Genomic DNA, 11,992 nt, shown 5'->3' on the forward strand with positions numbered 1-11,992 from the left:
TTTTCAGCGACATTGACAAGTCAGTACTACTTTTTATTTTAAATTATCCGAATGAGTTGAATAAAAAGTTCAGACCTAAAGATTTCACGATTTTCAAGACGGATTTTAAAAAATAACCAAAATTCGAGTGTCATTTTGTGTGACTTACAATTGAAAATTGTTCCTAGTCCGCCTAGATAAGACTACTATTTGCGATTGGTTTAAGATTATTTCTGAAGTTAGCCCCGGTACCACGACACTAAATGACCGTAAAGCGATAATTTCGCGATAGTTAGCATCCACCACAAACTACTAAGAAGATACTACGTATCAGACAAACATCTTCCATACTTGAACTTTAGTCGTTAAGTATCTGTGGTCGTGCTATGTCGATACTGACGTTTGTTTTTTTTTTTAATGAAAATGGCGGGAATAATCGTGAAATTTGAATTGTTTGCTCACCAGAAAGCGGGAAATTCAAAGTTCAATTCTGCTCAAATTTCAATATCAGGCTACTTTCAAAGGGGAAAGCTATTTAAGTTCACCCAGAATACTTCCAGATAAACTTAAACAACTTTTGAAATGAAAACACCACATATAAACACAATCATTTATTTCTAAACCTTTTTTTATATTTCCTGAAAGCCTGTGCTTGCATTTGAGGCAAGTTTTTCATGGTCAGTCGTGACACATCAGTGCCTTTTAAAATTTTATTTATAGTATTGCACCAGTTGAAGATCGACAATGTCAGAGATACAGATAAAAACGTCTGCCCTGCCAAAACACGGTGCATTTCGCATTTGACAAAATCGAATGAATATTTGGAAAGTACAACTTGAGTAATTTGTTTTTTGATGTTTGCTTTATGGGCATTGTGTTCCAAATATTCATTCGATTCGTCTACAATGTTCCCAAAAACCTCACAGCATGTTCCGAGGGATAGGTCAATTTATTCTTTTTGATGACATTGTATTCTCTTTTGGATATCCATTTATGGATATCCGTTTCTTCAGTTGTTAAGTCTTTCTCACAATCGTTACATTTCAATATTTTTAATACTTTTCTTGTGACCCATCCCGCGGTATATGCCCGTGAGTGTACATCCAGACGCTCCCGTGTGGCTTGCACGATTAGTTGTTCTGCGCCGTCTTCACGATCGGTGAAGGTTGATAATGATGAAGGCGCAGAATCAACCAATATGGTACTATCCTCGATCATTGCATTGTCTTCTTCAGTGTGAGCAAACAACGACTGAATTTTAATAACTTCCTCAGCACAGTCTTCCTCACAATTAAATGTATTTTGGTGAAATTTTATTAAATTAGTTACTAATAGTGACTTAAAAGTGCACTCAAAAGCGTGGCAGGTCGGGTCGTTATTTCTGGCGTTGTACGCTCGCACTCTTCCGAAAAAATTTTCTATTGCGTCGGAGTTAAAATACCGCGGGCGCATTATCTTGATATTTTTTCTTTCATAACCTGCCACAGCCTTTGATAGCTTTTTAAAGTTGTCAACCAATTTTTCAACGTCGGAACTGTTGTCAATTTTCCGTTGATATCACGGAATTCAATTTTTTCTATTATTTCTATCGCCTTCACCCAGAAATCGTGATGTTTTGAGTTTTCAGTTACGGCAGTCCGCAGTTGCTTTCCCTTTGTGTGCTTGTGGTGGGTGCTGGCGCCGTTGACGCTGTCGAACAGGTCATCGAGGAAGGCCACCAGTTCTGCCGTATTGGACAGCGTAGCGCTCACAGGCGTGCCGTCCGCGTAGTGCGCTGGAAAAATATTACAAACGTCGTTATGTAACTGCACACTAACAATATTACACAGATCCACCCACACAAACTAAGCACAGCTTATATCGAAGATAAACTTTATTTTTCTTATATGGAATTATATTAGTAGTAGTAGTGACTCTTTATTGTACAAAAACAGATTAATAGTACATTACGATACAAGTGCGTAAAAAAGGAAGTTCGAAACGAGTGGCGAAAAATTAAAACACGACCGAAGGAGGATTCTAGGCAGGATTCCTTCTGATTGTGTTACACATTGTGATGAAACTGCGCTAGTCCTAAGTCCCAAGAAATCTGCTTAGTAGAAATATAATTAAGTATTATGGTCATTGATAGACATTCCAAATAGATAGATACTCACAAAATGAAGCTGTGTAAGATAAAGCTGCTGCCATGGTTTGACTGAAAACACGCACACAGTTTTTCACCTGTAACAAGACAATAGCAAATATAAATAAATATTATATCGTCATGTCTAACGGGAATAAACGGGGGTGTCAAGATCAATAATATACATATGCCGCGATATAATTTAATTAATTTTACTCTGAAACCATAGATTAAATATAAGGAGATATACATTAAAATGTTGTGTTTACCTGTAATAAGTTATACATTAGCATGTACTTAATTTTAGTATAAACTACATAAGATTCATTGTAATATAACTGTTGGTAAACCTTTAATTAAATAAATAAATAAAATGCGACCGCCGTGTTTCCGAGCTAGTGAGGGAAAAATAAATAAAACAGAGCGACCGCCTAAGAACGTGCAATCTACTTTTTGCACGTTCTTAGGCGGTCGCATTTTATTGGCTTTTGTAAATCCATACTAATATTATAAATGGGAAAGTGTGTATGTCTGTTTGTTTGTCCGTCTTTCACGGCGAAACGAAGCGACGAATTGACGTGATATTTTAAATGGAGATAGTTGAAGGGATGAAGAGTGACATAGGCTACTTTTTATCTCTTTCTTACCCGCCACTTCCCTATACAGGGGGGGGGTGGAAGTTTGTATGGAGTATTCCGCAATTTTCGAATTCGACGCGAGCGCAGCCGCGGGAAAAAGCTAGTAAATAATAAAATTAAGCTTTTTTTACTCTCGTACCGTACTATTAGGCGTACTCAGCAAGCTTCGTGGCCTAAACATGGTACGCGTCTGAAAAGCTCTGTATTATATCACGATTATATAAAATACTATTGAATGTAGATAAATATACTTAAGTAATCGAGTAGATTTATTAAATGGGGTGAAAGCTACAAATACTAATGGTTTGTTCTTTTTTATCGATCACTAAGTCCGATTTAGCGCTTTATTTCTTTAATCTGAAATAAGTTATAGCAAAAAAGAGAGATAAACAACAAGTTTGCTTTGTCCTTTATCATGTAAATAATTAGGTATACCTTCATTTTCTTGATTTTCTCCGGGAGTATGTGCTCGTCGTTGAGCTTGTGCAGCAGGCGAGCTTGCGCGTGGCGGCAGTCCGTGCGGTACACGTCCACCAAGTCTTGCCACTTCGACACTTTGCCGTCCATTATAATATGCTTCGTCAAGAAGTTATTCCTCACTCCTTTGATTAAATGTGGCGGGTCATACACTACACTAAGACTATGGCCATTTAAGTGTATAGTGTCGTCTGGAAATATAAAAAAAAAACTATTAATTTAAATCTTACTTTGATAGAACAGTAAGAGTCAGTTACCTAGCAATAAGAGCAAGGGACGTTCAATCGCGGCGGCTGCCGGTTCCAACCCCGGTTTGGAGATGGCTACCGTATGGCCGATATAACATTTGATGTGGACCAGTTGATTTCCGGTGAAGATAAACATCGTGAGGAAACTGGTCAAATTTCAATAAGGCCTAGGGTACCTAGCCTCAGTTCTGAGTTGGACTAGAAAACAACTTTTTGTAAACCGCCAATATCCAAGAATAAATTGACAAGCGGATCCCAGCTTTTTAGTACTTTGTGGGAGATCAGTCAAGCAGCCATGAACCGGGGCAAGAAGCCGGGATAATGCAAGGAAGATATTGATGATGAACACAACACAGCAAGTTCACAATATTTATAAAACGAATTTCACATTGAACCCGTCATCATCATCACACAGGTTATTGAAAATAATTAATTTTATATTACGTGCGAAATTAAAAGAATATAAAGGCTCGCGTATGATTTATATCCATATCTATCATTATAAATACATAGTTATTGTCTGACACTTTTTTATAAAAATACTATACAAGATAGCAAATCTTGTCACTAAATACTAGCCGCAAATTTGAAAAATGTAGAGGCGAAGGTTTAACGTCGAATAAAAAATTTGAATTTCCCATTTTTTTTAAGTAACAAGATTTGCTTGACCGTCTATACCTATAGTATAAGATAATACTTACCGGTATTCTGGCCTGCTAAGATTTGTGATCTTTTAGTTTCCTCTTGAAGGCTTTTAAAGGCGCTTTGAAATGAAGTCCCCTGGTCGCTTATCAAAGCGATAGGCTGAAGCCCCGTCTCGCACACGGCGGCCACTATGTCCTTGATGATGGCCTTCATCTGCGGACCCGACGCGGCACCTTCGGAGAAGTAATACGCCACCGGCTGTTACCACTTATGAACCGCGCCTTTAATCATAAATGCTAGAGCGTGGTCGGCCAAGTGGTTGGTCTTTTCAGACAATTCTACGAATCCAGTGATATTGTCACGTTTCCTAGAGTAATGGATGCCAGCGTCCAACTTCATCTCATCAAATATTATGGAACACATTTTTTTGGCCTCATTCCATTCGCTGACCTGAAAAGAAAAAAATGTTAGAGGTTTCCAATATAAAGCACAATTCAACATAAAGAGTCGTCCCACTTGCAACTCATAGCACCTTAAGTTTCAATACTTTCAATCCTCAGTGTATCTCAGTGATAGGAGTACACCAGGGGAATTAATAGCTTGCTCTTAATTATCCCTTTCATACCCATACATACATACCTCTTCCATCCGGCCTTCGCCACTGGTGATGCTCGTCATTTTTTCTTTAATATATGACATCTTATTTCGATTTTTAATTTATATATAGTAGTGTAACTACTTAAAAAACACAAAACAAAATATGTGTTAAAATAATTTGATTTGTTCCCATAGTTGCATACATACCTCTTGTTTAATGACATCAAACACTTGGGTATTGATGCCAGCTTCGATGTTCACATTCTGCAACAACGTATTTAATGTCGTTTTGGACGGCAGAATAAATATTCTCTGTAAGAATCGATAGCATTTCGGGCTTTGTTTCATTATTGAGAGGCCAATTACTTTTTCCTCTAGGCTAAACCTTCTGCCTTTTTTACTCTTAGTACAGAGTTTAACCTGCATCCACAGAAATTTTCTTGCTACCGAGTTCATTCCTGCCACTAATTTTTTAAAAGAATCCTCTTGTGATAGCTTAGACGCCATCTTAGCTCGTCTGAAGTAATCTGCTTGTTTTGTCGCTTTCTTATAATGTGCGTACAACACTTCGCACTCTGGCGACAGTTGCTCGGTGTTTGATACAACTCGTAGTCGTTTGCGACAAGACCATTTCGCTGTTCGTTGTTTTCGCCTATTTTTTTCTTTAACACCCGATGCTCGTGCAGGCTCTGAAAAAAAATATGATATTATTGCAATAGTTCACTTTAATTGGGATAAAGCCTCAAAGACGAACGGTATAACCCGTTAAATATAGTACCTAGCCACCTTAATTAATAAACTAATTTCTTGCTTCAACTTGCTTTAAGGTATTATAAAACCTACGTACGTACATCTAGAAATCATAGCAGTCCGCCGGGGCATTTTACGCTCATATTCATTTCCTTTATATTTTTTAAACAAATGAGAATTGCATTGGCTTCGAAATGAAAAGCCTTTATTGAATATAGTATACCTTTAGGAATGTTATTGTAATTTGTCACCTGTTTTTTCCGCATTTGAATCAACAGATGGCCCCGGAGTTGTGATGCAAGCCTGAGCCGCATTAGTCTTTGATGAGTCCACCACTGAAAATTATAAACATATTTGGTTTAATCACATACTTAATTACGATAGACACGGTCCTGTGGGGTCATTAGATGTTATAGACTTTGTAAATAGTAGTCTTTAGAGTTAAGTATATGAGAAACATGAGATTATTTTGACTATTGACAGTTTGTACGGATACGGAACCCTCGCCTCGGTGGGCGAGTCCGACTCGCACTTAGTCGGTTTTTTATTCTTAATGATTGTCAATTTGTAAAAATTGTATGTAACCTGACTACCTAAAATACAGTTTATACAGTCTGAGCAAAAAGAGTAGAAATTAAAAAGTGGCAACGTCGTAGTGTCGTCCCGTTTTATCACACATTGATTTGAAAGGGATATTGATGTATGAAGTTGCCACTATTTAATTTCTACTCTTTTTGGCCAGACTGTAACTATTGCACTTAAGCCTGGCGTCCACTATGGCAGAATCGAGCCGCGTCGAATAGAGTCCTCATACATTTTAAATGCGATTCGACGAGGCTCGATTTCGCATTGATTCCAAAATGAAATTAGTCCTTTTCTGCAATAACTTGTCACTCTCGCTCACTCGGCATAAGTGGATTTCTTATTGTTACTATTTAAACCGAGCGAGCCGTGTATGCCTCATTGATTTAGTATTAGATAATTTTTAAGAAAAAAAAAACCGTCGCCTTTCGGGTTCTGGTGAAAGCTACTTGCGAATGTTGGATTATGTAGAAATGTGTAAGTATTTTTTTAAACTGCTTTTAATGCTTTAATTACTAGATGGCAACACAAATGAATATACGTATAACGTTAAGATTTGAGGAGTTTCCTCAATTCCTCATGAATCCGATTATATTGTAAAAAATCGAAGCTTGACAAACTTTGACTTGAAAACTCAATATGCTTAACAAACATAACTAAATAAATGTCACTGTTCTGAACTTAAATGCATGCTTTTCTTACAAAAATACCAAAGTCACTATGAGTGTGCCGTTCAGATTTGAGGAGTTCGGTTCTGACCATCATCAGCAGTTCCACTGTACCAAATGTCACTGTTCTAGACGTAAGCGCATGCTGTTCTTATAAAAATGGCAAAGTCACTATAGTTTAGTTTTATTTATTTCATAATGATAAATTACATTATAAATTATGCTATGTTAACCTATACGAATTTACATTATGATCGTCAATATAATTATTTCACATGCATTCATTCAATTGTATAATATCAATAATAATAATCAAAACAAAAAGAGTTAACATAAAAACTAATTCAAACTAAAAAAAATAATACATTATAAGCGTGCCGTTCAGATTTGAGGAGTTTGGTTCTGGCCATCATCAGCAGTTCCACTGCACCAAATGTCACTGTTCTGGACGAAAGTGCATGCTGTTCTTATAAAAATACCAAAGTCACTATAAGCGTGCCGTTCTGATTTGAGGAGTTCGGTTCTGACCATCATCAGCAATTCCACTGCACCAAATGTCACTGTTCTGGACGAAAGTGCATGCTGTTCTTATAAAAATACCAAAGTCACTATAAGCGTGCCGTTCAGATTTGAAGAGTTCCGTTCTGGCCATCATCAGCAGTTCCACTGCACCAAATGTCACTGTTCCGTACCTAAATGCATGCTGTTCCTTTAAAAACACAAAAATCACCATATGTATGCCTTTCAGATTTGAGGAGTTCCCTCGATTTCTCCAGGATCCCATCATCAGAACTGGGTTCTGAGAAAAATGGGACTAATCTGTACGCATATACATTCAATCAAAAAAAAATTCAAAATCGGTCCAGTAACGACGGAGATATCGAGGAACAAACATAAAAAAAAAAAAACATACAGACGACTTGATAACCGTCCTTCTTGAGAGATATGAGGCCGACGGTTAAAAAGTAGCCCTTTAATTCGATTATCCAATGTATGTTATTGCTACCTGTTTGTGGTGAAGTTGGCTCAAACGACGACATCACAGCCGTGACGAGCGACGAGCAGGCTTGATCTGCGCTGGATTGGACGCACTCTGAAAATGATAAATATAAAATATCTTTATAATCTAAGTAAATGTATAATAACTTAAATTATTAATATAAATATTTTTTTAGTAAAACGATATGAATTCGCAACACTGGTCTTTATATTCATGTATTTTTCATTTGTATTAGGGTATGCGGCCACGGAATTTTTTTGTCGCTGAATTTTTTTTTACCTACTTTATCTCTCACATCCAGACTATGGGCTAGTAGCGGAGCGGCTCGCCCTACACACTCTACACTGCACGTTTTCCACGCGAAGAGATTTGAGGCGAATCGCTCTGAATGGACTTGGCTAATAGCTTATTCTATTGGATATTTTTTAATTCAGGGTTCGAAAATATCCGATATTTATAATAAATATCAAAATATCAGATATTTATGATATATATCGGATATATATCCTTTGATATATATCCATTTTGTATGGAATGCATATTATTATTTTGTTGCATTATTTATGAATACTACTTTAGATTAGGAAAAATCTACTAAAAAACATATCATATAGTAGAAAAAAAGTAACAAACACATAAAAACTATATTTTAAACAATGTTACATTTTTTTACCATTTTTGTATTGCAATAATTATACAAAAAATGATATTATATCGGATATTTATATTCATTGATATATATTGTCGAACCCAGCTGGATATATATCTGATATATATCCTCGAACCCAGGCAGGCAATTATGGTCGCGTGATAAATGATAAAACATCTGGCCGTCCCTATCGCACTTACTAATAGTGCGATAGGGACGGCCTGATATTTTATCGTCTATCGCGCGACCATGCTACCCGTGCTGTTTTTTATACAATATACATTTATATAATTGTATTAATTCTATGTAGTTTTAAAACAATATTGTTTATTGCACCAATAAATTGCTCTGATATTTAGAATAAGATGAATATTGTACATTGTTGACTATTTAAAAGTACTTATTGTAAGCCTATTTGAATAAAGAATATTTTGACTTTCACTTTGATAGATCAAGAAATGAACATACTTAATATAAATTATGTTTGTATACACTAACAAATTATTTGTAATATTTACCTGAATTAAGACAGGATGACGGCTCAATAGACAGTTCTACGCTCGGTGTAATATGTTCCAGTGTAACTCCACCTGAAAACGTAAAATAGTACCTACATGAATAAATTATTTAAAGTTAATAGGTAATTAAATGGGATATGGACACTTTCTAAGTTTCTATGAAGTCTGGTAGATCACTAACATGTATGTTCAGCACACCAACTTGTAAAGGCAAAAACTGATGAGAAAGTTGCAAGAATGCAAAATAATTTCATACAGATTTTAACTTGGTGCCCACAGCTAGCAGGTAAACTGAAGGTTGAATAGACATTTATATGATGATTATGAAACCTAAATGTATGATTAATGTATAGATTTGATCTAGTTTGTTGTTCTACAGTCAATATTTTCTCCTTGTTGGTTTGGGAGAAAATGTTGTTTTTCACTCGGTGGCAAAATTTGTTAAACCTTCGTGCTTTGAAATCCTCGCAACGCTCAAGATTCCACATTCTCAACCACTTGCTACACTCACAGTTAAATATTCGAATATTTAGCTTGCTCGGGTATCAATATTGGCATGTGGTTAAACAACAACTTTGCCCCCTTGTATGTCATCGGGAAAAGATATAGCCTTCCACTGTTTCTAAGATGGAAATACAAAAACAGATTTGCAGTCACTTTTTGAAGCCTAAACACATGACATGAGACAGGACATTAAATTATTATGAAATTACCTGAATCAGCTCCAGTTGTGATGTGTGGCGGTAAACCAGCAGCATCATCTGAATTATTTGTTGGTGCGCTCATGGCATAAGTGTGGTCAATATGACATCTCCTTGCATACGAGTGGTCAGAGTTCCTCATTTCAAGTTCAATGAATCCTGGTAAAAAAGGCCCAATTTTATATTTTGATAATAAATAAATAAATAAATATTGGGGGACACCTTACACAAATCAACCTAGCCCCAAACTAAGCAAAGCTTCTACTATGGGTGCTAGGCGACGATATACATACTTATATAGATAAATACATACTTATATACATAGAAAACATCCATGACTCAGGAACAAATATCTGTGCTAATCACACAAGTAAATGCCTTTACCGGGATTCGAACCCGGGACCGCGGCTTAGCAGGCAGGGTCACTACCGACTATGCCAGACCGGTCGTCAATTACACAACAATTTGACTATAGAAATATATACACATTTATTCAAAATTATTTACACCAAAGCAAATTACCTAAATATTTGTCTGTCTGAATATTACAAATTATTTGGACATAATAAACTAAATGTTGATTTATAATAAAGTATGTGTATAGTTATGATGAATTAAATACTAGGCTACACAATCAGCTAAGCCCAATTAAGGCCTTTGTGGTAGGTACTTAGACAATAATAACTTGACATTTAAAAAATTGTACTACTGAAATACATAAGAAACACCCATTACTCAGGAACCAATACCCATGGCTATGAGACCCATGTAAGATTTCTCTAGAATTTGAACCTGGAACACTCTCCACTAGGCCAAAACACCACTCAATCAACATAATCTTATCCTATTGGAAACATTTATAAATACACTGAACATGAATTTGATTCAATTTTAAAAATGCGGCGTAAATACCACGTGCGATGTAAAGTTACATATAATTACTACCTACCTCGTTCAACCGAAGGGCGAGCCGGTGTTCCCGTGGTGATTTCTTCTTCAGTAAATAATGTTGGACACGCGTTTGGCCGTAAGCGCAACTTTGAAGAGATGTATCTGGCTTCGAAGTGTTTGTGGCAAACGTACAGTTTGCCGATTTCATCTGATGCCAAACCTTCGAACAAGTTGAATACTGCCGACATAGTTTTCTTCCACATTATCACTTTTTCACTCGCTGCTGGCATTTTGTGCAGCATAACGTCCTTTCGTTTACTACTGCTATCACAGCCGGGTATACAGCACTTGCGAAGCATTTTGAAGATCAAAATGCCAAGTAGCACTGAATATCACAATTATCACGGAGAAATAAAGGTACGGAAATTAATCAACGCAAACACTTCACTACTCGACGCAAAAATTGTAATGATGAAAATTATAACGGCGAGATATTTGACACCTTTGACAGTGCTGAGTGACAAGCGGTGGGGAGAACCAATAGGAGAAGACTTTGTAAACGTCAATATCGAAATTCTCTACCACCTCAAGGTCATCGCTATGGCCACATTTCGTTCTTCGTAGATGAACGCCCGTGGCATCCACTGACTGTGAAATTTAATTTGAATTGCTCTTTCTCCATATTTAAGGACTTTGGAACATTAAGATATTTTAACTATGACTACTAATAATCTAAGGAATCTACATTTTAATTTATTGCTCCTGTTACAGGAAACACCCTGTATATTCTGTGGTTTTACAAAGGGGTAAAGTTGTTGTTTAACCGCACGTGCCAATATTGATACCCGAGCAAGCGAAAGATACTCATACTCATACTCATACTCATTTATTTGTAAAGCCATTTTACACGTCAAGATTTGGTTTAAAAAAACAATATTCATACAACAATAATACTTTAGAAAATAAATAGTCAGAGGATTGATTCCACTATTGAACCACGAGCGTAGCGAGTGGTTCGAGAAGCGGAATCTTGAGGGTTGCGAGGGTTTCAAGGCACGAAGGTGAAACAAAAAAACAAATAATTATTATAACTACAATATTGTTCAATAGTATAGATTAAAGAGATCATGTCGCAAACGCACGTTTAGAATGTCACGTCCGAGTCACGTCATCTTATCTGACAATATCTAACCATTCATCTTTTCATCTTCATCTCATTTATCTTGTAATAATAAAATATGTTATTACTGTTGAGGAGGAGCAGCTTCACGGTATGAGGTGTCGTCAAATGATAGACACGAGTAGTAGGTAAAGCCTGGTAAAGCGTAAAGTAATGAATCTCAATCAATTCCCATTTATTGTATAAAGGTGTGCCTATATATACATGTCTGGGTTGTCGCTGACCAAGCAATATGCGTTATGTCGCAGTAAACCATTGTGTTACTGCTAAACACGTAAAGTGGCTAATATGCCATTACATTCTGTACCTATGACTTATCATTATTATATCGCAAGGTGAACTAA

At 36.4% G+C, this 11,992-nt stretch overlaps 2 protein-coding genes across 2 annotated transcripts; both read right to left on the reverse strand.

The window, feature by feature from the left end:
• Nucleotides 1-287: 287 nt before the first annotated feature.
• On the reverse strand, nucleotides 288-4,325 carry LOC125239758. Its single transcript, XM_048147428.1, has 4 exons — nucleotides 4,169-4,325; nucleotides 3,178-3,410; nucleotides 2,136-2,202; nucleotides 288-1,753 (listed from the first exon to the last, which is right to left on the reverse strand). Exons 1-4 carry the CDS (start codon nucleotides 4,323-4,325, stop codon nucleotides 1,431-1,433), a joined length of 780 nt encoding a protein of 259 aa, XP_048003385.1. The 3' UTR covers nucleotides 288-1,430.
• A 48-nt stretch (nucleotides 4,326-4,373) lies between these two features.
• Nucleotides 4,374-11,099, reverse strand: LOC125239756. The gene is made up of 7 exons (XM_048147426.1): nucleotides 10,527-11,099; nucleotides 9,590-9,736; nucleotides 8,877-8,948; nucleotides 7,716-7,802; nucleotides 5,711-5,794; nucleotides 4,917-5,398; nucleotides 4,374-4,562 (listed from the first exon to the last, which is right to left on the reverse strand). The coding sequence occupies exons 1-7, from the start codon at nucleotides 10,825-10,827 to the stop codon at nucleotides 4,374-4,376; spliced, it is 1,362 nt and encodes a 453-aa protein (XP_048003383.1). The 5' UTR covers nucleotides 10,828-11,099.
• Nucleotides 11,100-11,992: the final 893 nt, after the last annotated feature.

The sequence above is a fragment of the Leguminivora glycinivorella genome, chromosome 26, assembly GCF_023078275.1.
Source record: "Leguminivora glycinivorella isolate SPB_JAAS2020 chromosome 26, LegGlyc_1.1, whole genome shotgun sequence".
NCBI classification, from domain to species: Eukaryota; Metazoa; Arthropoda; class Insecta; order Lepidoptera; family Tortricidae; genus Leguminivora; species Leguminivora glycinivorella.